Source organism: Nyctibius grandis, chromosome 2, assembly GCF_013368605.1.
Source record: "Nyctibius grandis isolate bNycGra1 chromosome 2, bNycGra1.pri, whole genome shotgun sequence".
Lineage (NCBI taxonomy): Eukaryota > Metazoa > Chordata > Aves > Nyctibiiformes > Nyctibiidae > Nyctibius > Nyctibius grandis.
The window spans coordinates 53,092,727-53,120,513 of NC_090659.1; the positions used below are offsets into that span (position 1 = coordinate 53,092,727).

Below are 27,787 nucleotides of genomic sequence, written 5' to 3' on the forward strand. Positions count from 1 at the left end.
CTCTACCCTGAAGATTGTGAGACCATACAGAATTTGACCGCACTGAGGTTTTACAGAATAAAAGAGGACTATACATAGGAAGGTTAAAAGCTGAATGGCATTAACTCCAAAGTTATTTGAATGCCAGCAAAGCAGACATTCAGATGTAGTACAATGAACTACTCAGTATCTGTAAAAGGGCAAGTATTTTTGCACCAAATAGTATCGTGACACAGTCATTTCGTCTCTATAGCTGATCGTTACAGCCCATGCTGTGGTAAAGGGAGATAAGGGAAATTAAGGATAGGCATCCTCATATTAACACCAGATGTTGCTCTTACTGCTCTTATATCCTAAATTACTGACATTAATTAGGGCTTGGAAATGCCTGCTTTCTGTTTACCAGTCTCTAGAGAAAAGGAGCTGCTAACACGACTTTTACAGACTACTTGTGTTGATTTGCCTGAACATGTATATGTCAATTTATAAGTGAATTCACATGACAGTTTTTTTGATGTAATGGGTCATTTTAGTGATTTATATTGCATTTTTTTGTTCTATTTTTGCACTTAATAAATCTTAATTTCCCCCTGTCCACATCTATGGCTTCCATTTTTGCTGCAGTTAGACAGAAGTTAGGTGTCAAAAATCAAACTTAGAGTAAGAAGAAAAAGTAAGATTGTGGTTAGACTTGCTCTCCACAAGCAATAAATGTCTTGTTTGTACTTTAGAACAATTTAAAAAAAAAGCCAAATCCAAACAAGGGATTGGAATATGTAATTTCCCAGAGGAGGAAGCAGATGGGATGAGTGAGGAGAAAGCTATTGTAAGTCACAAGTCTTGAAGATTCTTGTCTCTCTTGCACGTACTACAACGTAGTACTGACTGTGAGAGCATAGTCTGTCTGCATTTTTTTAGTGTTCCTGGTTGACCACTTTCTACAACACACAATGCAGGCTGGAAGAAAAAGCATGTCAAAAAAGTCTTCTTGTCTATTGATAATTTGAACACAAATGTTGGGAAGAGTTGGGACTATTGTATATAGTATCAGTACTATAGTGTAGTACTGTATAAGGGCCTGGAAATGTAGAAGCTTTGTGAATTATAGTTGTCCATGTGCCCTGTCCTGTGTGTCCACCTTCAGTGTCTGCACCAATTCTGGAGAGGATCTTTGAGTGAAGGGGTCCCTCGAAATGGACACCATATCTAGTTCCATATCCATAATTTCTTCCTACTATAAGCACTTCTGTTCCTTCATTACCATCTGCATTCTTTACAGAGATATGAGGAGAGGTAGAACTTGTGAAACAGGAGTAAATGCCCTTCCCAAGCAGCTGTGTCACTCTGTGTCCAAGCTTAAGGACAAATCCTACCTCTTCCACCACTCTCCAGATTGTACAGAAAGCAGGAGATTTGCAGAAGGGCTAGAGGACAGAGAGAACTGTAAGATTTGCTGGTTATGTTGCAGAGCAATGGAAAATGTGTGCAGAAGCAAGTTGTCTGTAGCATGTTTACCGAACCAGAAGTTAAACATAATCGTTGCAGTCAGCACAAAAAGGAGAGCTGCAACAGGGATGCACCTTGGGCACATGACTACTGTGTGTGCAGAGCAAGGTGAGTGTATGAGGGACATGTCGTATCTAAAGGAAATACACAGCTGATTTGTGCAGGATGGTCCAGTATTCTATGTGTCACCATTCCAGAAATGGATAGATTGATGCCTCAAGTCATTAAAGGTGGTTAAAAATGGCAAGAAAAGAAAGTTTAGCAGGTATGAAGATAGACGTGTGAGTCTGGCCTGAAAGGTTTCTCTAGAACTGTGGTTATGTATTAAAGTTGTCCTTTTCTATCTTGATTTCTCAGAGAAAGTAAAAAAATTTGGCTTTCTTTTTAGAGGTGACTATGGTCTGGCTTGCATGGAAGAGGAAACTTTTACACCATTAAATTCTTTATATATTTAATAAAATGTTTGAAATGCTGCCTTTCCTAGTGAGATGCTTGAGATGTAGTTGGAAAGTATTCAGTGTTTTGAAAAAGAAAATGTGATTGCATTTTTGGGAAATTGTGAACTGGCTGAAGGAAAGAAGCCAGAGAGTGGTGGTCAATGGGACAGAGTCCAGTTGGAGGCCTGTGTCTAGCAGAGTCCCTCAAGGGTCGGTACTGGGACCTGTTCTATTCAATATATTCATTAATGACTCAGGAGAGGGAATAGAGTGCACTGTCAGCAAGTTTGCTGATGACACAAAACTGGGAGGAGTGGCTGACACACCGGAAGGCTGTGCTGCCATTCAGAGAGACCTAGACAGGCTGGAGAGTTGGGCGGGGAGAAACTTAATGAAATATAACAAAGGCAAGTGTAGAGTCCTGCATCTGGGCAAGAACAACCCCATGTATGAGTACAAGTTGGGGACAGACCTGTTGGAGAGCAGCGTAGGGGAAAGGGACCTGGGGGTCCTAGTGGACAGCAGGATGACCATGAGCCAGCAGTGTGCCCTTGTGGCCAAGAAGGCCAATGGCATCCTGGGGTGTATTAGAAGGGGTGTGGTTAGCAGGTCGAGAGAGGTTCTCCTCCCCCTCTACTCTTCCCTGGTGAGGCCGCATCTGGAATATTGTGTCCAGTTCTGGGCCCCTCGGTTCAAGAAGGACAGGGAACTGCTAGAGAGAGTCCAGCGCAGAGCCACGAAGATGATTAAGGGGGTGGAACATCTCCCTTATGAGGAGAAGCTGAGGGAGCTGGGTCTCTTTAGCTTAGAGAAGAGGAGACTGAGGGGTGACCTCATTAATGTTTACAAATATGTCAAGGGCAAGTGTCATGAGGATGGAGCCAGGCTCTTCCAGTGACATCCCTTGACAGGACAAGGGGCAATGGGTGCATGCTGGAACACAGGAGGTTCCGCATAAATATGAGGAAAAACTTTTTACAGTGAGCGTAACTGAACACTGGAACAGGCTGCCCAGAGAGGTTGTGGAGCCTCCTTCTCTGGAGACATTCAAAACCCGCCTGGACACGTTCCTGTGTGATATGGTCTAGGTAATCCTGCTCCGGCAGGGGGATTGGACTAGATGATCTTTCGAGGTCCCTTCCAATCCCTAACGTTCTGTGATTCTGTGATTCTGTGATCTAGTGGAAAGGTGTCCTTGACAGTGGTAGGGCGGTTGGAACTAGATGATCTTTAAGGTCCCTGCCAACCCAAACCATTCTATGATTCTATGATTGTTGCCAGCTGCCAGCATGATGAAGGAAGGTCAAACAATACAGTGCAAATATCAATGAAGTGCTGCCAGTGAAGTGAGACCTTGAGACCTTCGAGGCAGAGCCATGAGGATCACCAGGAGAGTCGTGTGAAAGGATCCTAGAAGAGTTTAAATTATTTAGGCTGGTAAAATGAACAGGGAAAGGAATAGGAGCATTGTCAACAAATGCATACAGGAAAAGAAAAAGCACTAGAAAGAAGAACTGTTTAAGCTAAGGAATGGTATTCACATAAGGACACACGGCCATGAATAAATTTACAATGGGTGTTAAAACTATTAGAACAGTAGGGTCTCCTATGGGAGCAATGGGGAAACTATTCTGACCTACTTTTGTGCTGGAGCACAGTAAGTTTCTGAAAGAAAACCCACAGTACCACAATGGTCATCCTTGTCAATTTTATGTTTCTTGACTTGCAGTAAGCAGGCTAGACTATCAAGGAAGGCAAGAAGGGATTGCCATGGAATTTGAGGTGCTAGACAATCTTTTCTAATTAACTGCTAAAGATTGTGAGAGTGAAAAGATTTTAAAGGCCTGGGTTGTGAGTATTTGCTTTGCACTTTATCGGCAAGTGATCTATTCAGTTATTAGTACATCCAAAGTACTTCTGTGGCACTAGCCACATTACACCCCAATGCCCAAGGCAGAATGCACTGTAGCACAGCAAATTTGTACTAAATAGCATCACCTTCGCTTATTTCACAGAGAGGCAATATGTGAGTTACCTCACTGCTCCATAAACTGCACTTGACTGTATGCCATTTCACTGACTGTATAACCTAGTACAATACGGACAGAAGTTCATGTTTATATATTGTTCAGACACCTCCTGTGACCGCAGAACCAACACCACTGACTCAGTGCAGAAAATAATAGGAGCGGAAAATTTCTTACCCAGTCAGTGTTAACCATAGCTGGGCAGAGGAGGAGGTGATGTGTAAATGTGTCAAGCCAGAATAGTACCAGAATATTAAAGAGATGTAATCCTCCCAGCACTATAAGACTACAATACATACAGGCTGAGATGGTGCATTTTTCCCCGTTTCCTGGCTGGCAAGATGCTTGAGCAAAGGTGAGATGGACAAGGTAAGATATGGACCTCCATCTTGACTTTCCACAGGGATACAGAGGCACAATTTCCTGGAGCTATAGCATAAAATATGCTAAATGTGTGTGTGGAAGGGTAAGTGAGTGAGGAGGAGGAGAGGGAGAGGAGAGAGAGGAAGCAGGAAAGCTATTCTGGAGTGGTCCTTTACCCTCTCCTTTATAAACTTGCTCTAGCAGCAAAGGATAAATATGAAACTGGGAAGTACAGGTGTGTGAGGCTGCTTTTTTAGCATATACATTACTTTTACAAAAGAGGGAGGAGTGAATTCGAGCAGAGGCTCAGACAAATATTTGGTACTATTTGACAAGTTTTTCATCCAGTGTGGTAACCAGTATAACATACCACTCTGTCTTCTGGCAGTGTGGCTTTCAAAGCTCTATGTGTCTGCTGCTTCTGTTACATTTCTAAGATCTGCTCTAACAGTTGGACTGCTCCACTTAATTTTTTGAATGTAATAAACCTATTACTTGGAGAGTACGAAAATTAGTACTTAAAATGAACAAAATATATTTTGTGTCTGTAAGATGCATCTTTGAGAAAGAACCATCTTCTCTTTCTGATAGTCTAAGCAAAGGCTTGAAAGCAACATGGACTTGACTTCATCTGTGCTGCACTCTGTAATTCCTTCAAGGGAAGAGGAAAGTAAAATGCTTTTTTTTTCTAGTCAGAAAGGACACCTTCAAAAAGCTTAACTCTTTATACTGAAATCTACAGAGATACTTTAGAGCCTTTTGTAACTGTTCTGGTTTGGACTAAAACAGAACCAACTTTCTTTTCAGTGATTTTTCCTTTCAGTTAAGTTTCTTCTAAGTAACTGCACTTTCTGAAACTAACTGCATGTTTTTCAGACAGTGTCTGCTTCTAGGACTGACAACGCTTGAAGTTTATAGTTATCACTGAGGTAACAGTAGGAAAGGTATGAAGAAAGGCTCTTGCTTGTGATTATTCCTAGGGAAACTAAGGTCACTGCTAAATTCCTCACTAATTACGAGGGAAGAGCAGCAGAAGGGTCGCACCCCCAGGGAGGAGCGGACAGGGCAGGTGACCCAAAATTGACCAACAAGGTATTCCATCCCATACACGTCATTCTCAGTATAAAGGAAGGGGATCATGAGGGTTTCGCTCTCTTCTTCTATGGCCAGTGTCCGAAGAGGACTCTGTCTGGTTTTCTCCTGCCTTTGATCCCAATCTGTGTGTCCCTGAATTCAGTTCCTGTCTGTTGCTGGGCCCAGTCTGGGTCTTCCCGGAGCCTGGCCTGCAGTGCCGGTGGTGACATGACCAACATCGGGGGAGCTCGATCTTGGTTTTGTATATAATAATTTCCATTATTATTATTATACTCTTTTTTTCATTATTGTTTATTAAAACAGTTTTAACTTTCTAACCTGTAAGTCTCTCTCCCTTTTCCCTTTTTTTTTCCCCTTCTGGAAGGAGGAAAGGGTTAATAGAGAGCATCTGCTATCGGTTTAATAGCCGGCCCAGCTTTAAACTGTGACAGTAACTTATATACCAAACATATATTGCATTGTGGCAAAACACTGAAAATACTTTAGGAGACAATCACCAAGCCTGATAGTTGGTGTGCTCTGTTCTGCAAAGAGCAGAGTGCTAAATACATGGTTGAAGCTGAGAATACAAATCCCGTATCTCCAAATGCTCAGAACCCAACAGACTCAAGCATTAATACGGGTCATTGTATAAAGGAATGTGTATATAAACAGAGGCAACACTGAAATCCCCTGTTATAGAGCAAAAAGCCTTTTTTAACTTCTTGTGGAAATAGTCATTGACCCAATCTGCAGTAAAGAGAGCGAACTTTGCACAAGAAAAGATGAAACAAGTCCTACTGCTCTTGAAATAAGTCTGGTGCTAAATGGTGGACCTATATATTTATATAACCTATATTGAAATAGGGAGAACTGGGGTCTGAATTGATGACAAGGTGCTCTCAGATGCTTTTATGTAGTTTGAGTCAGTGTGCAGTCTGTCTTTTATGGGTTTCTCATCCATACAGGAAGCCTGGAAGAGGGGCTGGACCGTGTGGGACTGTATACGCTGAAGTGCTCTGCCTGTCTACCAGGTCCAAGGGGCAAGCCACAGATAGCTCAGATTCATCAGGGCTTCTCTTTTGTCTTTCTGCCAAAGCTGTGTTTGGGTAACCAACAAGACTTAACTGGGAGGACACAGGTAGAAGTAATAGTGTGTCCCAGCCCCCTTATAGTGCCGACTTGCAGTGGGTGTGCAGGGTAGCTGAGGAGACTAAGGGTAAGGAGAACTCAGCTCTTATAATGAATATTATTCAGTATTGGGCAGAAGTGTGGTTCTCATAGATTTCAGATATTACACACTTTTTGGAACCATCTTATATTTCCACATAAATATGAGGAAAAACTTCTTTACGGTGAGGGTGACCGAACACTGGAACAGGCTTCCCAGAGAGGTTGTGGAGTCTCCTTCTCTGGAGACATTCAAAACCTGCCTGGACGCGTTCCTGTGTGATATGGTCTAGGTAATCCTGCTCCGGCAGGGGGATTGGACGAGATGATCTTTCGAGGTCCCTTCCAATTCCTAACATTCTGTGATTCTGTGATTCTGTGATCTAGTAGCAGTATTTGGGCAAAAAAGAAATACATTTTTATCCTTCCTCCTCTTAAATGAAGCAAACTAAAAAGTCCAATGCATTTTTGCACACAATGCAAATAGAAGATTTTAAAACGCAAAAGTCTCTGGACTTTTACTACGGGCGAAATTTTTTCCCCTGTTCTTTTTACAAGAAAATGACCTGGAAATTTTGAACCTAGCACAACTAAACTGAGAAAGGAAGGGATGATGACAGTGAGGTAGAGGAAATTCCTGTAAAGGAAACAGACTCAACACAGTGCACAGCTAGAGCTAACCACAATTCTTATCATGTAGTGTAGGATGTGCAGGTAAGATTTTCAGATAATTTTTTTTTTAATTGAAGATTTTAGCTTCAGTTTTTAGCCCTCCCTACCCCATCTGCTTGATAGGTGAGTTGGTTTTATTGTCTTTGAATGTGCATTTTAAAGTAAATTGGTTTTAAATTGCTTGGTCAGACAAAACAGTAGTGTCTTAGTAAGTAGCTTCATTAGGTATTTTTTTTTTTTGCTTTGTAGGTATGGTGAAGTTTTTTCTTCTGTAATTATTACTAATCTTACTCCTAGAATCAGATTATGTTTGTCTTTCTGTTGATGTAAGTTCAATACAAGACACAGGAATTGATAGCTCTGATGCTGAAGTGATTATCATCAGGGTCAGAGTAGTAGATTGTAAGATTGTGGCACACCACTATTTACTAGACTTCAGAGATATCATGAAACTTGGTGCAGCTCTCAAGAACTTCATATTAATTTCTTTTGCTTATATTTTATGTAAATACACACAAAATGCTATGAAATAGAGATTTACTCTTTTCTTGTGAGAGTCCTTTAGGGGTTGAAACATAGGCAAAATAATACAGTTCTTATTCTTCTTTCTTACATTATTTTTACCACAGGAAATTATGTTAAGAACACATTAGTTTCCTTTGTATATAAGTTACTTTCCAACTAAATGGCATCCTAAATCCCTAGGCTAAGGATACTATAATACGGGTGAGTAGATGGCAGGAGAAGGCAGAGACACTCTTGATAATATGTTGCCCAGAGTAGAGTGCTCTCTTTTTCTGGCAGATACTGACCAAGATAAAATCAGTCACTGAATATATTGAGTCACTGAATCACCTTGAGTCCCCCTGCAATGCAAATACACCTGAATGGTCAGTTTAAGATTATCCTGTTTCAGGTACCCCCTTCTTTGGTAATTTCTGTCTGCTTCTGCTGTGAGTTTCTCTCTTCCTGTCAAGCACGCTTGCGAGATGACACTTCTTAATTTCACATGTTACCATACTTTTCAAGCACTATAAAAATGCAAAGTTTCTGAGGTTCTCTAATAAAAGTGTTATCAGTTAGCAAAAAAAAAAATTGGTAGTGGTATATTTTCCCATGGCTAGCAGAAGACAACAGAAAATTATACAGATTGCTAACCAAACCTATAACATTCGTTAGTTAACCCTTCCTTTCACACTTCTTCCCTGTTCGTGTTGACTTTTTGAGCTTGAAGAGGGTGTTGTTAGCATGGCAGTAAACTGGAGAGCAGAGAGATTATACATCACTAGCATTATTAAATGCTTTATCAGTGGTCACTTGATGTGGTTTCACTACACGTAGCCTGCGTGTCCCGGATTACAGACAAATGGGCAGCTGGGAAGTAAATGCTTCCACTGCTTATCTTGTGCCAGGTCAGGCACTCCTCAGGTAGCTTCTGATGGCTTAAGAGATTGAAGGAGTCACCAGAAGGGACTAGAGCTGTCACAGGAGAGGCGCTGGACCTTTTGCCTGGGATCAAGAGAGAGGGAAGTTGGGAGGACGGAGAAGTAGATGAGATCTTCCCCTTTTGACAAGTGACCCATTACATCAGCTCACCTGCTCAAGGGACTACCATACTGCAACACACACAAGGCCCTTGGGTCCTGCTTGCTACTGGCACAAATATGCCTTTGCCACGTGGGGCTGTGGGTGACATAACTCAAAGCGTCATCCTTTGTTTTATACAGTATTAGTAGGGCTAGAGATGCAACCCTAATGAATGCCTTGAGAGAGAACTTTATGACTGTCATAAACCCGGATTCAAGAGTCAGTATCCATTGATCCTTTTGCAGTAGATAAGACAGTCTTAAAGTTTAGGAGGGCTTTTGCCCAGTGCTGATAGGAAACTGTCTCTTTATTCAGACATACGTACTGGCTTGGAGTTTCAGGATGATTTTAAAAGATGTGTGGGGCGATGACAGTTGGCAGCAGCCAATATGTAGCAAAGCAGCAGGACGGGTTAAATCAGATGAGTTAACTTACCCCATGTGACCTCTGAGTGTAAAAATAAATCGTTCCGTTCACTTGCAAGGAATAGAGACACGCTGAAGAGAATGGTGACTAAAACACAAAACAGCTGCCTGAAAAAGTGCAGAGTGGGAGTTCTCTTCACTTCTCTTGCTAGCTCAGTGGGCACTGGATGCTCTCTTGCTGTTTGCCTGTATGATTCGTGTCTTATTTGCATGAGGTGCCAACAGATAACAGACTAGCCTTTGCCCGACCTTTTCTTTCTTGCCCTTGGTCTGACTCAGTGCCTCTCTGGCAGCTGTGCAAATGCAGAGTCAGTCTGTGGCCAAAGGAGCAAAGAAAAAAGCTCCTTGGTGTCTCAGTTGCACAATGTGAACATCAGCAAAGCACATGGCCTTTACTCACTGAGATTCTGAATCAGGCACTCCAGACATGTCAATCACAGGCATTGGATATGTTCTTACTAAATACCCAAATTAAGCCATGGCTGTTGAATATGTATGCTTGACACCCTGCCTTCCCTCTAGCCCTGTGGCTGAGAAGGCTGTGGGACACAGATCAAACCTCTTAGCAGGAGAGGCAAAACACTGCATACAATAGGGTTTGGAGTTTCACCTTGGACATGATGCCGTAATATAGGGGTCTGGGTGCGCTGAGTGCTTTGAGGAGCTGCTCCCAAATCCCCTGGGTGTTCCTGGTCTCAGCTAAGAGATGGCACACCACAGAGCTGATACCTGATGATGGTGTGGATGTTACCCTGTTCAGCAGGTCTCTGCTAGGGTCATTCAAGCAGTGCAGGACAGCACTGTGGTGCAGCAGCAAAGGCTGAGTTGCATGTGCAGGAGAAGAAGGGTTTTTTAGGTTGCTCTGCTGACCTCAAGAGACATCTTAGAGTGTGTCCATTTTAGCTGGTAATAAAACCCAATAGAAGCATGTCTCTGTTGAAAGAGTTAGAACCAAAGACCTGGTGTCCACACAGTACATGTTTTGAGGGTTTTACTTCTGCATAGTCCTACTGCAGTCCCATGGACTCAATGCCATTTGCAGCTGCAGCACGTCTTCAGATTTGGTTTAATCCCAGAGGAATCCAGTTTACATACTCTGGGCCTGTTGGTCTTCAAGATACAACAGAGCCCCATGAATTTTTGGTGCCAGTTATGCCTTTCTCAGTCTGTTGCTGGTAGGTGTCATTAGCTAAAGGCTAATTTTGTTATTTGGTATCTTATCTCTCATCGTAGAGGACAGGTTCCACTTCTAACAGCAACAGCTGCTGAAAGATCTGCATTTCCACTCTAGATGTGGAGTTCTGCATTGCTGTAGGTATAACTTGGAAATTCATCTGTAAGCAACTCTATGCAAGACATATTTAAAGACACTGTTGCACACTCCTGAGTATCATCTATCCTGCATTTGTGTTAAATAGTATGAGTAGGAGGAGTGCTGCAAACCTCATTTTAAAAAAGCAGGATATCTAGAAAATGCTGTCTGTTACATTTTATAGAGCTACATAATAAAATACCTAATTGCCTATCTACCTTATTGGAGCATTATTTACAAAAATATCTATTTTCCTCTTTTACAGAAAGCAAGATGATTCTTACAGAAAATGTCTCAGAATATCAATCAAAATTGATAAAGAAAATCATGCTCACTTTGTGCTGGATCCTACTATTGTTTGTCACTGGGGCAGAAGTTAGAGAGATTGATTTGCCAGGTAAGAGTCTGCTTTGGTGAGGTTTGGTGTTTGTGGTGATTTCTGACAACGGAGAAAAGTGGATCTGCATTTTGCCATGCCTTCATGAGTTTTTCCTACACCTGTTCATGCTAGTGTCACGCAAACAGCTGTTTCTAGCCTTTCTGCAAGCTTTTTAAGTATTGGTAATACAGTTTACCCTAAATATGATTCAAAATTCAGTTCCCTAATGAAAAGAAAAGGGCAAATGTAAAGGAGAATTTCTGAGAACTGAATGGAGCAAATGAATTGCTTCTGTGACTTCTTGAAGTCTCCAGCAGCTGGTCCAAGCCTGTCAGGAGGGAGAAGGAAGAGAAAGGCAGGGTGAGACTGATATATTAAAGTCTTCCACCGACACAATATCTGGAGGAGCTTGGTCCGATTCAGTTTGCAGAGAGAAACTGAAACTGCGCAGAGCCTCCCAGGTGGACAGGCAAGGAACCGAAGATTTCATGCCCTCCCTTCTGCTGAAGTGAAATCCTGCCATACTTTCAAGGGTTACCACATCCTGGCTGGCAGGAGGGGTTATGCAGCAAGGTCAGTCAGCCTTTAAAGAATTTGGGGTTAGGATGGGTGACCACAGCTTTTGAAATCCAAAAATTTGTTTAATTTTAGTGACAGTAACTGAAACGTAAGAGGGGAAAGATCTGAAAGCAGTGAGACAATAATGCTTGTCAATCTTACCCTAAATAGGGAGTGTGGTGGGCAGGCTCTGCTTTGTCAGGTTTATGTCAGTCCCTTCTCCATTAATATGAAGGGAGCTAGAAGAGCTGCATCTGCTTTTCTAGAAAGTTAAGGTTTAACAGGTTAGTACCCATGTGAAAATCTTCAGTTCACTAAAAATCTTAGGCTATTTTCATATTAGACTTCTGAAAAATGCCTGATAAATCTTTGGAAACCTTTGAATAAACTTTTGAGAACATTGGCAAATTCCATGTTTAAGGGAATCAATTCCCTATTAGACCAGCACCCAGTCACATAAGAAATTATTTAAAACAAAGAAAAGTTGTATTTTTGTAGCATTCCTAATTATTTTTTTAAACATGATGACTGTGCGTTCTTTCAGGTGGTACTGATACCTTATTGTCCTGCTTTTCAGGATGTTCCCATATTGAACCTCAAATACAGTATCGTGCAATTAGTGAGGAGGAGTTTGTTTTACAATGTGGTTTACCAGAGAGAGATCCTACTCACATTTATAACAACTCACTTCTAAAACAAAATCAAGTGAAATGGTTCTGGCACCAGAAAGACAAAGAGCCACTAAAGGCTATCAAGGAAGGCTCTAATCCTGCTCTCCAAGGGGGTGCGCTTTTGTTTAAACCAGTAAGAGACAGTGCTTCTGGAGTATACATCTGTATGATAAGGTATGTGATGGAGCAAAAGGCTTACATTTCTGTACAAGAATTGTTTTGTGTATTAAATGTTTAACTTTTTTTTTCTACATCACTCAGGGAAAAAATCCCATGTCTCAAAATTGTTCTGGACGTTCAAACAAAGAAGGCGGCAAAATGTTCAGATTATGGCACAAATATGCTTTATCTTCTTGCTGGCAAAGGGAATTCAATAACTTGTCCTGGGACAAAATGCTACAGCCATATAAAAAAGACAAATGTAAAATGGTACAAGGTAAGAATCACTCTCTTGAGCATTTGAAAAAGCTCAGTGGAGGTATAGCTTTAGGTCTAGTTAATGCTCATGTGCCATAGGTTCTTGAACTCTTCTTTAGCAGACAATACAGCCTGAGAAATTCAACCCAAAAGTAAAATCTTGAATTGCTATATATCAAGTCTGTAAGTAAGAGTTTTGAAGAAATCTGGCATACCCAAAATATTATACCATGAAATAGAAGCCTAGAAATGTTTTCTCTTCAACTAAGAAACTGAAGTAATTGAGAATCAAAATAGGTTCTTTACAAAACTGACATATGATTGAAATTTAAAATTTTAAGGTTTTTTTTGATATTTTAAATTCTGAAAATATCAAATATACCAAAGAAAAAGTGGCTTTGTTAGAAACAAAATTCTTTTAATATTAATGTTTCAGCTTGTTCTTTCCAAGACTCCTGTTTTTAATGAAACACTATTCCACTGAAACATTACTGACTTAGTCTTTTTCAAATGACCACTAAAATAATTGCAAGGTAAAATTTATTCGTATTGTGTTTGTAAGGATTGTAATATACTATCTAAACCTGTATAAATGAGCAAATGAAAGTGACCGAAATTTCAATTGTGCATTTTACTACCTGGTATTTTTTACATTATTTATTCTATCAAGTAGAATTATGATCTAGTCAAAGTTACTCTTCATTTATTTTCAGACTTTAAATGAGGTATATCTTTACCTACATCTTGATTTGAAGCCCACTGAATTGAAGGAGATTATTTCCATTTTGCATTAGTGGATTTTTTTTCAGGAATTTGATTTAAGGAAAATTCTTAGTGGTCTTGGAGAATATGAATACACTAAGCTGAAAAATAATGATGCATTTTAAAAATTAGTCAGTTTTCATCCTTTTAAAAGTAGTGACAGTGTTGTCCATCTCAGACAATCCAAAACCATGTTTTACTTCTCATAAAAGAACATGAAAATGTTTTCAAAATATTTTCTTTACAAAATAAAAAATACCCAGTCCATCAAAAAAGCGATCCTTTTTGTTGCTCTTTCATAATAGGAGTTTAATTTACATTAGGTTCATAATTTTACATTTCTCTCAGCAACCACAAATTTTAAATAATTTTTTAAAAAGACAACGGTATTCACATGTTATAGACCATGATTTTTTAATATAACTGGCAAATGTCCTCAGATTCCTAATAAATCTTTTCTTGGACTTCAGTGGAAAGAGTTTAGCTTAGCCCTGCTGCCATGGTAATCCTATCGAAATATCTTAAAATATAATTTAATAACAACAGCAACAACAAAAAAAGGACTTCTACCTCCTTGATATTCTTTTATTTTCATTAGGATGGCCATCAGATAAACTGTAGGAAAAGCAGACAAAGCCTAAAGCTTAAGCATAATAAAATTGTCTTGAATCCAACCTATGACAAAGATGCTGGAATATATGTGTGTGATTACACTCTCTATGACAACACTACCGAGTGGACAATGAGAACAACAGTAACAGTAGAAGTCATTGGTGAGTAATATAACTCAGAATAAAATGCTTGAAGTAAAGTACGTTTTCTCTATTCTTTCCTACCCTATTTATGTTTTTTGTTCAGGCTCCTGCTCTGAAAAACCCATAAACTGAATTAGCTACACGATCATTAAAATCCTCTTCCAAGTATTCTGAGGACATCTTGGGACATTGACTAGAATCTCAATGATCAGTAATAACATGTAGCACAAAATGCCATCATTTTCAAGATCTAATTCCGCCTTGGATTTATTGCAGTTCCTAACAGCGGGGACCAAATCTACAAAAGGATATAGATCTCTTGATCTGGGAGTAGAACTCATGAAACTCCAACTGGTGCCAGTGTTCTCCATGTACTGTATGGGGAGTGCTAGGAAGATATTCATATACTAGGAGAAAGGTGTGCTAATCCTGCATGGGAAATGTGGACAAAAGTAGTGTATCTCAATCCTACCTCTGTCCCTCAAGTAGAGGCTTATGTGAAAGTCAGAGTCAGATAAAAAATCATTCTTTGTGGCATGGATGACACCTTAATTTTTTTTTCACTTGATAATGATGAGGAAGGTGATGGTGGGATCATTGCCCATTTTCCACATAACTTTTTAACAGCAGAGGAAACGGGAGGTCTGTGAGCAATCTAACAAACAAGCCATTTGTTGTTACATGTACTGTTTGGAGGAAAGCATCACTGCCTGCATGACCTGTTCTTTTAGGCTTTGTATGAATTACTAAATAAACTGGCCAGAACTCTATGGCACAGTGATATGGCATGACCCTTATATTCTCCTTCAAATTATAGTGACTTTTTCTGTAATATTTATTGTCCTCTGCTGCCCTTCAGATGAAGCCCAAATATAACGTGGAAGAGTGCTCTTGGACAATGTCAGCACTGTGCAAGGGAGCATGCTAGCAAGTCAGGATCAGGAACGAGGGGGATTGTTTAGTTTGTTAAAAGAGAGATGTGGTTCTGCTTTTCTCCAGGTATCTGTGGTTAAGTGCTGTAAGACACTCGTCAGTCACTCCAGTCAATCATAGGTCCCAGAGGAAAGCATAGCTACATCTATTCTATATTCTGAGCTGGATGGACCCAGTACAGTTGGTTCTGTATGCCAACAGCACAGGAACTATTATCAGCATCCTGGTGGAAAGTGGGCCACTCTGTGGAAGGGACAACAAGGTTTAGGGAGTGAAAGAAAGGTGTCAGGTGAGGCAACCTGCTTCTATGGTCTAGTAAGGACAGCATTCGTCTGAAATAGCTGGTCTCTTTTTTAGCAAATGTTTGATGCATTTGGTACTAAGAAGTCATGGGAAAAATATGTACACCCCATTAGGACAGGGCCTGGAAACCATGTCTCACCAACTTTTGAGACCTCTATGTCCTGGGTTACAATGTCTGGTGCTCTTTCACTCTTTGTGGCTATATTCCCACAACATTTTCCAAGCAGGCATCGACTAGCTCTGCTTTTATTCTGATCTAGCTGAACCTGAGCTAACGCACTGGGCTTCTCGGTTCTTTTCCCTCACTTCACAACACAGTCAGAAGAACGCTTGAAAGGTGCCATATACATATATACTCCCCCTGAATCTTGCACACACTTCTCTGCTGTGGCTTTGTTTTTTTTAAAACAAAAAGTGTCATGTGGCACTATTTCCTGCAATATGGGACTTTCCTAGAACATCAGAGCTGTGGGTTTTAGCCCCTTCAGGCTGTTTTTCCGGAGCCTGGGTAATTGCTTAGTAGATTGTATGAACTGTGGGTGTTATCTCTGCCCTTTGGCAGCCTTTGTTTTGAAAAAAAACATGGTTGTTTTAAAGCAAGTGCCTGTTCTTGTGAATGAGGTGTGTGTGCTGTATGTGTGCTTACTGGGCGTGGAATGGGGCTTGGCAGGGAACTGGTATGAGGATTGCGTCCTTCAGGGTGTTTTGCAAGGGGGACCCCTAATTTCTGAATCTTAAATAACCTTAAGTGCAGGCTACATGCTGAGTTCCTCAGCTCATGTAAGATGGCAATGCCTCAGAGTAACTAAGATAGTAGATCTTTAAGTAGCTACATAAGTTTTGCAGTCAAAACTCCCTTACCTGTGCACTTTCAGACACCTCAACAACTGTAAGTCATCCTCTTAGACTCAGGTGTCTAAATTCAACCTAACATTTGAAAAAGAAAATTCTGTAAGGTATTTTCTCTGGTCTTGTGCACTGATGATAGCATTATAGGTATTAACAGTATTCCTGTTAATTGCAGCAAAAAACACTATCAATCCACCAAACTTCTTGTATCCCAATGGTGTGGCGATCCTCGAAGCAGAGCTTGGTAAGTTTCAATTCCTTATCTGAAAGTGAAAGACAATGTTTAAATGAGGTATTGATAGATAATGATAGATCTTGATAAAGCAAAACAGCTTTGCTTTCTAGGAATATGAGAATTTTATATAAAGTGTAGTTTTCTTCTTGATATATATCTTTGTGGATATTAAAGGAAGCATCGTGTGTTATACAGATCATAGAATCATAGAATGGTTTGGATTGGAAGGGACCTTGAAGATCATCTAGTTCCAACGCCCCTGCCACGGGCAGGGACAGCTTCCACTAGAGCACGTTGCTCAAAGCCCCATCCAACCTGGCCTTGAACACTGCCAAGGAGGGGGCATCCACAGCTTCTCTGGGCAACATGTTGCAGTGTCTCACTACCCTCACAGGAAAGAATTTCTTCCTAGTATCTAACCTAAATCTACCCTCTTTCAGTTTAAAACCTTTCCCTCTCATCCTATCACTACATGCCTTGTAAAAAGTCCCTCTCCAGCTTCCCTGTAGGCCCCCTGCAGGTACTAGAAGGCTGCTAGAAGGTCTCCCCGGAGCCTTCTCTTCCCCAGGCTGAACAGCCCCAACTCTCTCAGCCTCTCTTCATAGGAGAGGTGCTCCAGCCCTCTGATCATCTTCGTGGTCCTCCTCTGGACTCGCTCCAACAGCTCCATGTCCTTCTTACATTTGAGCCCCAGAGCTGGATGCAGTACTCCAGGTGGGGTCTCACAAGAGTGGAGTAGAGGGGCAGAATCACCTCCCTCAACCTGCTGGCCACACTGCTTTTGATGCAACCCAGGATACGGTTGGCTTTCTGGGCTGCAAGCGCACATTGTTGGCTCATGTTGAGCTTCTCATCAACCATCACTCCCAAGTCCTTCTTCTCAGGGCTGCTCTCAATCCAGCCTGTATTTGTGCTTGGGATTGCCCCGACCCACATACAGGACCTTGCACTTGGCCTTGTTGAACTTCATGTGGTTCGCACAGGCCCACCTCTCAAACCTGTCAAGGTCCCTCTGGATGGCAAGATCCCAGACTATTTAAAAGAAAAATATTCTGGTGACCTCCATGCATAGTTTTCCTGTGATAATTTGTTCCAGGAAAGCCACTTGAATTGGAATGCCGTGTACAGTTTGGGTTCGAAAGAGTTTCTTCAATGAGGGTAACATGGAAAAGAAACAACAAAGAAAATATAAATGAGAAATTGAATCAGGAAACAAGGTAAGAAAAAAAACAGTAGTCTGATTACTACTAAGTCAGCAACTGTAAACATCCTTCTACAACAGCTTTACTGAATACATTTTACCGAAAGAAACTCAGAAGGCTCTGTTCTTCAACATATGAACGTGTATGCCACAGAATCACAGAATCACAGAATGTTAGGGATTGGAAGGGACCTCGAAAGATCATCTAGTCCAATCCCCCTGCCGGAGCAGGATTGCCTAGACCATATCACACAGGAACGCGTCCAGGCAGGTTTTGAATGTCTCCAGAGAAGGAGACTCCACAACCTCTCTGGGCAGCCTGTTCCAGTGTTCGGTCACCCTCACTGTAAAGAAGTTTTTCCTCATATCTTTGTGGAACCTCCTGTGTTCCAGCTTGCCCCCTTTGCCCCTTGTCCTGTCAATGGATGTCACTGAGAAGAGCCTGGCTTCATCCTCATGACACTTGCCCTTGACATATTTGTAAACATTAATGAGGTCACCCCTCAGTCTCCTCTTCTCCAAGCTAAAGAGACCCAGCTTCCTCAGCCTCTCCTCATAAGGGAGATGTTCCACCCCCTTAATCATCTTCATGGCTCTGCGCTGGACTCTCTCCAGCAGTTCCCTGTCCTTCTTGAACCGAGGGGCCCAGAACTGGACACAATATTCTAGATGCGGCCTCACCAGGGCAGAGTAGAGGGGGAGGAGAACCTCTCTTGACCTGCTAACCACACCCCTTCTAATACACCCCAGGATGCCATTGGCCTTCTTGGCCACAAGGGCACATTGCTGGCTCGTGGTCATCCTGCTGTCCACTAGGACCCCCAGGTCCCTTTCCCCTACGCTGCTCTCCAACAGGTCTGTCCCCAACTTGTACTCATACCTGGGGTTGTTCTTGCCCAGATGCAGGACTCTACGCTTGCCCTTGTTATATTTCATTAAATTTCTCCCCGCCCAACTCTCCAGCCTGTCTAGGTCTCTCTGAATGGCTGCGCAGCCTTCCGGTGTGTCAGCCACTCCTCCCAGTTTTGCGTCATCAGCGAACTTGCTGACAGTGCACTCTATTCCCTCTCCTGAGTCATTAATGAATATATTGAATAGTACTGGTCCCAGTACCGACCCTTGAGGGACTCCGCTAGACACAGGCCTCCAACTGGACTCTGTCCCATTGACCACCACTCTCTGGCTTCTTTCCTTCAGCCAGTTCACAATCCACCTCACTACCCGATCATCCAGACCACACTTCCTCAGTTTAGCTGCGAGGATGCTGTGGGAGACCGTGCCAAATGCTTTACTGAAATCGAGATAGACCACATCCACAGCTTTACCATCATCTATCCACCAGGTTATGTCCTCATAAAAGGCTATCAAGTTGGTTAAGCATGACTTCCCCTTGGTGAAGCCATGTTGACTGCCCCTAATGATCCCCCTATCCTTGATGTGCCTAGAGACAGCACCAAGGACAAGTTGTTCCATTACCTTTCCGGGGATGGAGGTGAGGCTGACCGGTCTATAGATACTCGGATCCTCCTTCTTGCCCTTTTTGAAGACTGGAGTGACATTTGCTTTCCTTCAGTCTTCAGGCACCTCTCCCGTTGCCCATGACTTAGCAAAGATGATGGAGAGTGGCCTAGCAATGACTTCCGCCAGCTCCCTCAGCACCCGCGGGTGCATCCCATCAGGGCCCATGGATTTATGGACGTCCAGATTGCTTAATTGGTCCCTGACCCAGCCCTCATCAACCAAGACAGATTCCTCCTCACATGTCCATGAGCATGTGACAGGCACATGCGCTTCACATACAGAAGTGCATATGGATGGCCATAAAGTCAAGAACTCAAACTTTCTGTGCAATCTTAACTCTTCTTCCTAAAGATTTAGCACATGGACAACTTCAACATGAATGATGCTTGGTTGCCTGTGCCTGCATGTCTCTGCGTGGGGAATAAACCAGATTAGTAAAACAGTACTGTGGACATTGAAAGGAGTTTGTGTGCCTCAGATGCAGGGGTGTGTTTATTGAGTCAGTCTGAGTACTTGCAGCACTGAATTTCAGGACACTGAATTTCAGGAGTCTTCCCTGGCAAGAATTGACTAGACTCTGCAGAGAAGCAATGTGTCAGGGAAAGGTTTCCTGTGACTTTGGGATAACCCAAATAGTCATCACGCTTCCCTTTCCTTCCTGTACTTCTCTGTCTCATGCACTTATGCAGTGTCCAACTTCAGCAAGAAACATAGTGGAGGCAACACAGGCAAGTGTGTCTTTCACTACACAGCCCTGGGTCATCTTTATGGGAAAAGTTTTCTGTACACTGGGGGAAACAAAAGCCCTGCTGTCACTGCTAAAATCAAGTTCTTAATAAGAGTCATATGGGAAAAAAATAACAAAAGATGATATTACACAGACACATGCACACACACACACTCACTCATGAGGTAGACTGGAAATTGGATTTTCCTAGCTTTTGAATGTCTAGCTTTGTAATGTTCTTCTTACCAAAGTTTTAGCTTTTTTGCGTGCATGCAATTTCTGTTTGTTTATTTTTTAAAAACCCAAATGAATAAAACATTCCCAACGGAATTTCAGTACACGTTGAATCCTTGCCCATGCTTGTGCCTGTATACCTTGAGTTAGCAGAGGCAGGGCCATGGTGGACTGTCATTTTGCAGTGGCATGATGTGAGGCACCTTCAGGGTCACACAGAGGCGCCTGTACTTGTGGCTTTCAAAGAAAAACTCTGAGCTTCAGAAACTCTGAGTATCCTTGAGTGGTTTTGGACACAGATCTGTTCCCCACAGCTCTCTCTCAGCCCTAATGCGTTTCCTTTGTTACCTCTTCATTTCCTATACATCCTTCCCTTGTATCTGTCTTATTCTGTTTGCCTATCCTGCTCTTGGGCTTTTTACCCCTGTGCAAGAGGCTGTGCTGCTCAGCCTTTTTGCCCAGCTAGTTGTCTCTTGGGGCTCCTTTTTGAAGTTTAATTTTCCTGCATTTCTGCTGGGGGAATCTTTTACATCTTAGAAAAACACCTTAGGAAAACACAAATAATTTTATAGAAGTCAAAGGGGGCTATATATTTAAAACTAGGCAAGTGCTTACATATTTTGCTGAGTTGATGAATTAAGAATAAACCTTTCAATCTGCAGACCTTTGATGTTAGTATTTTCTTACAATGTAAAAACCAAATGGAAGTTCCAAACCAGAATATTGCATTGGTGTTAAAAGTTCAAGATGAATGTTAAGGAGTTGCAAAATCCTCTTTCTTTGTATTTAAGACTATTGGGGATTATGTGAATGAACAGCAAAGGTATCATGCAAATACATATTTTTTTCTCTTTAGTGTTTATCCAAAAGGTTTAAAGGGGTACATACTTCTTCATGTTGCGAAACTGAAAGAAGTTACTGAAAGGGACCTCAGAAGCAACTTCACGTGCTTTGCTGAGAATTCGGTGGGAAATGCCACTGCTGTGATACAGCTGAAAAGAAAGCAGAGAGGTAAAACTATTGATGGATGACTATTTGCCCTTGAAAACATATTTTGATTTACTCACTGCTGCAAATTCATTTCCCATTGACACTAGGTTTTTAGCCTGATGCAGAAGTTTCTTGAAGCTGGATGGGAAAATTTTGGTTTGTCAGATGTCTAGAAAGGCACATTATTCTGAGGACTACACAGAAGGATGGGGGTATCTGGGAACTTGCTGCAGGCAGGTGGGTCAAGTGGAAGCTGGAGAGTAACTGGGAGGAAGAAGAGGAGAGTAGCATCTCTGAACGTTAATAGGCAATCTACTAAACTGAAGCAGAGCAGCTGCTGAAAGCAATAGTATTCCTTAATTTTCATAGAACAATTCTGTTTGTTTCCTCAGTCCTTAGCATGCGTGTTTCTGAGAAGTTACCCTAACTGATATGAATGTGGCAGCCTTTCAAGCAAAGGCCAAAACCAGAATCAGTCTGGAAATTAAACCATTGAACCATAGTTCACAGTGGAGTTTCATCTTTGGAGTGGCACAGAAAGTCTCCAGCAAGGCACTGTGTGCAGCTGTGTATGTTCTGATGTGTCTTTCCCTTCTCAAGCAATGACTACTTTCAGGCCTGCTGAGTGTATCACAGACTGTTTTCTCTGTGCCTTCCATCACAGATTGGCTTTTCATACCATCAAGGAGAAACCATTCAAAAAAGGTCCCTGATGGTAGAATGAAACTCTGTTAAGATTTGCAGCTAAATGAATTCCTGACTTCCCTAGTTTGCCAGCGGGGCAAGAATGAAGAAAGCCTGAGTTATGATAGACCCTTTTCTTTCTACAGTGTTTCTCTTATACATACTATGCAGTGCCATTTCTACTCTATTTGCATTCCTTTTGTGCACTGCCTTTATTTACCAGCACTGGATTGAAATAGTGTTGATGTACCGAAGTTATCTGGTCCACAACGAAACTACAGGAGGTAAGAAACATTGTATAATATTAATCTTCTTCAATTTTTCTATTGCCTTTTGCCATATGGATTAATCTAGTGTGAATTAACCATTAACAGTTCTCTTAATGACCTTGTTCTCTTTGAGCCGATATAAAGGCTGTTAGCTAGCAAGATGCTCAGTAGATTCAGATGGAAAAAAAGCCAGGCAGTGTGGAGGAACTATCTAACACCAACTGAAATGTCACAGACTTTTACAAGATTCCTAGTTTACCCATGGAAGATTAGACCCGAAGTTGGATTTTGGCAGTCCCTTTACAGGGAATAATAGAGCATCACCAGCGTTTTAACCTCATTCTCACAAAACATGCAACAGAACCTGTGGACAAGAATCAAATGCCCTTGCAGAACTAAGTGAAGGACTCCAGAGCTATTGTATTTTTCACTTGAAGCCAAATAATTTCCCAGAAGAATAAATAGAGAAATAGGATGATAACGGCACCAGCTAAGAACTGTATGTTTGGGCAATATACGTATTTTCTTCCTAAAGATTACGTCAGCCATCTTGACATTTACACCAGAGTGATCAGCTTCCGATATTTCAAATGTCTGTAGTAGTGTCACCCCATGCTCTCAGCTAAAATGGGTCTTCAACATATCAGGCAGTATAAAAATGTATCAGAAATGACAGCACCTACTTCAAAGAACTTAACATATAATCTTACATGAGTTGAAAGAAATCTGACAGTATGTGCCCAAGGAAATTTTTCTAAAAATTCTTGAATCTTGATGCAGCTTGAGATACATGTGTCTGAGTCTGCTTTTGTGTGTGTGTGTGTACATGTAGAACATGCATGAGTGTGAAATAACTGTGTCTATAAATACATACACAATGAGACAATTAACTGCCCTTTTGGAAAGTATTTTTGTAAACCCTGAGGCAGCTGGCAAAAGCAATTTGGGAAATCACTCAAAATTTCCCCTCTATTTGGTAACAAATTGATTTAAGAACCTCAGGAAAGTCCCCTTAGAACTCACCCTGTGTGTCAGTAGGACAGAGACAGACCTGCCAAGATTTGTGCATTGAAGTTGAAGACACCGTTGGGTTCCACCGTTGCAGCCTCTGTCCTGCTCCCCGATGCTCATGTACCGCAGTCACACAGCACCATTTGCAGCATGGGGGCACGAAGCGTGCAGACCAGCTGTGCCTACCAGATAGCATTCTGCCTAAGGTGATTGGCCACAAAATGTGTTCTCACCTGTAGGATTATGTCCTTCTCACTTCATGTGGATGCAATCAAGTCACCTGAGGTCTGAAAGGACTTGCTCGTAGATCAGCAAAGCAGAACTTACGACTTAATTTTACCGTTTCTTCTTTTCAATCATTTCTTCTCTCACACCCCTCTTAGCACAGAATCAGAGAATTGCAGAATCCCACAAGGTTGGAAGGGACCCTTGGGAATCATCTAATCCCACACCCTGCCCAAAGCAGAGCCAACCTAGGCCAGGTTGCTCAGGACCTTGTGGACAGAGAATCCACAACATCTCTGGACAACGTCTCCAGTGTTTGACCACTCTCACAGTGCAATTTTTTTTCACAAACATCTAATGAGAATTTCCCTTATTGCGTCTTGTGTCTGTTGCTTCTTCTCCTGTCACTGTGCACCTCAGAGAAGAATCTGTCTCCATCACCTCTGTACCCTCCCATTTGGTAGTTGAAGACAGCAGTGAGGTCACCTTTCTTCTCGTGCCTCTCTAACCCTCCTTAGCCAATTCAGATAAACCTCTTAAAAGTCTTGCTTTCTTCCACAAGGAGAAAGAAACAATGCAGAAGCTGTGATACTAACATTTATAGATCACGTACGCAATGGCTTTGCTTAACTCAGGTATTCTTCATTACCTACCTTGTGGACATCTTAAATGTTTGTGCCAAAAGTTCCTCAGGTTATAACTGTCCTTGTGTACAATTCCAGGGGAAAAATAATCCCAGTGGTGCTTACTGTGTATGTGTGTTTAACTTGCTATTGTCATAGTAATATCATAAATGAAAATGTCGATGTATTTATTAATGGTCATTGTCTAATAAATTGCAGTGACCTCTGTAGGTGAAATGAGGAATATCTGGCTTGTAGTGCAATTTATTGCCATTTAAAAACTGTTTTCAAAGGAGCTTCTGTTCAGGGTATAGTTGAAGTTCAGTTAAAGCAATCTAGTGACCCACTGCCCCACCTTCAAGTCCCACACTAGTCCTGCGTGCCAGCTGTTGGTGATTCACTCTTGTGGGCCTACATTGGCTCAACTTGGCAGAAAAATAACTCAGTAAAAGATAGTGAGCATCTAGCAAAGTGAATCAGCTTCCTCTCTTACCACAAGAGCTTTAGCACCAGTAGAAGGAAGTGGTGGAAGCATGTGGCCAGGAGCAGAGGGGAGGAGCAGAGTTATAATGTGTGTTGTCTAATCATATCCTTGGCCTCTAAACCGAATCTGCACACCTATGTTTTGTTTTGATGACTTACTTTCTGCTACATGCTGGTTCTGAGTGTAGCTGTTCAACCCCAGCTCATGCATGTCATTAGTTTTCCATGTGTAGTTCCTTTGCTTCCTGGAATCCATATGGTCTCTTCTAGATCCTGTGGGAACCTGATGGATCTAGGTCCGGTTTCTGATCCTAATCTTACATCTAGGATAGAAATCAGGAGTTTAACACTGAGGCATGGGGTGATACTCAACACCATTACTTAGGTATCTGTGCTGGAGGTAGGCATCTCAGTTCCCACGCAGTGAAGATGTAGTCAATATGGTGAAATCTAAAGAGCTTCTCAGCTAGCCCTGCAGCAGCACCCTGTTGTAGTAGTAGTTTGTTGAGGTGTTGGAGTGAGTCCAGAGGAGGGTGACCAAGCTGGTGAAGGGTCTGGACGGTATGACCTGTGAGGAACGGCTGAGGGAGCTGGGGTTGTTTAGCCTGGAGAAGAGGAGGCTCAGAGGTGACCTTATTGCAGTCTACAACTACCTGAAGGGAGGTTATAGTGGAGTGGGAGTCGGCCTCTTCTCCCAGGCAACTAGCGATAGGACAAGAGGACATAGCCTCAAGCTTCGCCAGCGGAGGTTCAGGTTGGACATTAGGAAGCATTTCTTCACAGAAGGGGTCATTAGACATTGGAATGGGCTGCCCAGGGAGGTGGTAGAGTCACCATCTCTGGACGTGTTTAAGAAAAGACTGGACACGGCACTTAGTGCCATGGTGTAGTTGACATGGTGTCAGGGCAATGGTTGGACTCGGTGATCCCAGAGGTCTCTTCCAACCTGATTGATTCTGTGTGATTCTGTGTGATTCTGTGTGACTCTACACTAAACAGCTGAATTTTTTTCTGTTTTTTATTAACTGTGCTGACATATGATACAACCCAGCTGAATGAACATAGGTGTCTGATGTAATTTGTGCTGCCTGAGGATGTCCTGCCATTCCAAAAGATTTGAGTCTCCAATAGTTCCCATGTCAAATTTGGCAGTCCCATCAACCTTACGACACCTTAAATGGCATCAAGCAACTACATATGGGGAACCAGACTGAGTCCACTGTACCTTTTGCTTCCACCCGCAATTCCTTTTGTTTTCCTTCCTCTTCCCTCAAGTACCAGGGTGTTTCAAAGCTGAGAAAAGTTCTTTATATATTTTTCATCTGCACTTCACAAACATATTCTTTTAATGAGACTGAAACAAAGTTCAGGAACTGGTCAATACTCAGCATCTGAGCTGATATTTGGATCAGACTTAGACTTTGCTACTTGCACCAGTCTCTCTGATCAGAAACATAACTGTATGAAAATAGCGCATCTTTTTCAAGTAGCTAGTATTTAAGAACACCATTCCTTTAAAATTCACTGTATTTTCAAAATTGGTTATGCATTGAGTATTTTTGGAATCAGCGTTTGTGCAAATGAGAGAAAAGATCGGGAATCATTCCCTACAACATGAATTTTGTCTGGAAGGGGCCAGATCTTCCACTGGTGAAAACTGGACCATGTTTGTGAAAATGCAGAAAAATGCTTGATTTACACTTCCTTGCACTAGTCATCTGTAGCTTCCTCATTTGCTTTGAAAGTGTATGTCTACAAAATTTGTAAGACAGTGAGGAGTAAGGGTTGGCTTTGGGTAACTGGATGGCTGTACTTCATGAACAGGTGATAATTTTAGGTTTGTGTTAAGTAGATATAAATGGAAACTGAGTATTAAGAAAGAAGCTGAACACTTCAGACAGACTTATTAATGTATGCAGTGTTTATTTATTTTAGATGGCAAAGAATTTGATGCCTTTGTGTCCTATGCAAAACTAGACTCTTCTGAAAGTGCCTCTACTTTACTTAGTGAGGAAAAATTTGCTCTGGACCTTCTTCCAGATATGCTGGAAAATAAATATGGATACAAGTTATGCATTCTTGAAAGAGATATTCTTCCAGGAGGAGGTAAGGTCTCTGTGGATGGTAGAAAATCTTCAGTTCTTTATAACATTGTTTTTCACTTTCAAAAAAACATCATGCACCGGATCAGTAAAAGGTATATTTTGGTACTGGAGTTTCTGCTCAAATCTCATAATGTTTTTATCTTTATATCTGGCCCCTGCACCTCAGGCATACGTACCTTTGAGTGCGGTCGCTGGGAGTTACTAGGCTGAGACAAAGCTTCTTGTCCAAGAATTTCTTTGCAAGCAGACTCCATTTCCTGAAAAGAAGACTGCAAATATTTCACTAGTTACTTTCTGAAAAAATTTAGTCAGTGCTACGTGCAGTAATTAGAAAGTCCTCAGTACCTGTCCCTGGGAGAGACAAAGACAAGTCCAAGTGTCCCTTGAGACCCAGTTTGAGTAGCAGCAAAGTGTGTTGAGGTCTCAGATGTGCCCTCCACCTCCTGAACAGCAAGTTGTGTTCTCCCGGCTGTGTAAGAATGGCTGCAGCACCCTCTGATAGCAAACACAATTGTAGGGGTTATGTGATTGCTCAGAATCCCTGTTTTTTGTTTTCCCTATTTCTGGGTTTTAGGTGTTGATAAAGGAACTGATAAGATAAAAAGTCCACTATAGAATGCAGTAACAATTGCTGTTTCTTCTACAGCATACACAGATGAAGTTGTTGCAGCTATTAAAAAAAGCAGACGAGCAATAATTATTTTGAGCCCAGCCTACATCAGCGGGCCAAGCATCTTTGAGCTGCAGGCAGCAGTGAACTGTGCGTTGGAAGACAGAAAGATCAAACTGGTATTAATAAAGTTCCAGGCTTTCCAAGAGCCAGAGACTTTGCCTCCAGTAGTGAAGAAAGCTCTTCGGATTTTACCAGTCGTTACCTGGAAGTCTTCTATTTCTGCTGCTCCAAACAAGAAGTTCTGGAAATATATGTGTTACCACATGCCAGTGAAAACTACTAAGATGTTGGGAAAGTGCAGCCTAAAGGGCTTTTTCCAAGGATTATTCAGCCTGGTATATCAATAGCAGAAATTTCACAGAGGGATGACAGCAGGCTCAGAAATGGTGACGTGATTGTTAAAGACCTTTTCTACATCGGCTAACCACTGTGGACCGTCACTGCTGTCAGCAATAGCTCACTCCAAAACAGTGAGAAGAACTTCAGTGTGACAGTGCTGCAGCCCCACAGTAAAACTAAGTGGCACTGCATACAACTGTAAGAGCTGTAAGAGCTATCTTTCATAAATTATTATTTTATTTTTATTGTTATTATTTTTATTATATTTATAGTATTCCTTTGCTGTTA

General features: G+C 41.7%; 1 protein-coding gene across 1 annotated transcript; it reads left to right on the plus strand.

The window, feature by feature from the left end:
- The first annotated feature begins 10,825 nt into the window (after positions 1 to 10,825).
- Positions 10,826 to 27,507, plus strand: IL18RAP (interleukin 18 receptor accessory protein). The gene is made up of 10 exons (XM_068395578.1): positions 10,826 to 10,949; positions 12,067 to 12,334; positions 12,422 to 12,596; positions 13,938 to 14,112; positions 16,355 to 16,423; positions 17,511 to 17,631; positions 20,954 to 21,108; positions 21,918 to 22,055; positions 26,318 to 26,488; positions 27,134 to 27,507. Exons 1-10 carry the CDS (start codon positions 10,826 to 10,828, stop codon positions 27,505 to 27,507), a joined length of 1,770 nt encoding a protein of 589 aa, XP_068251679.1.
- Positions 27,508 to 27,787: the final 280 nt, after the last annotated feature.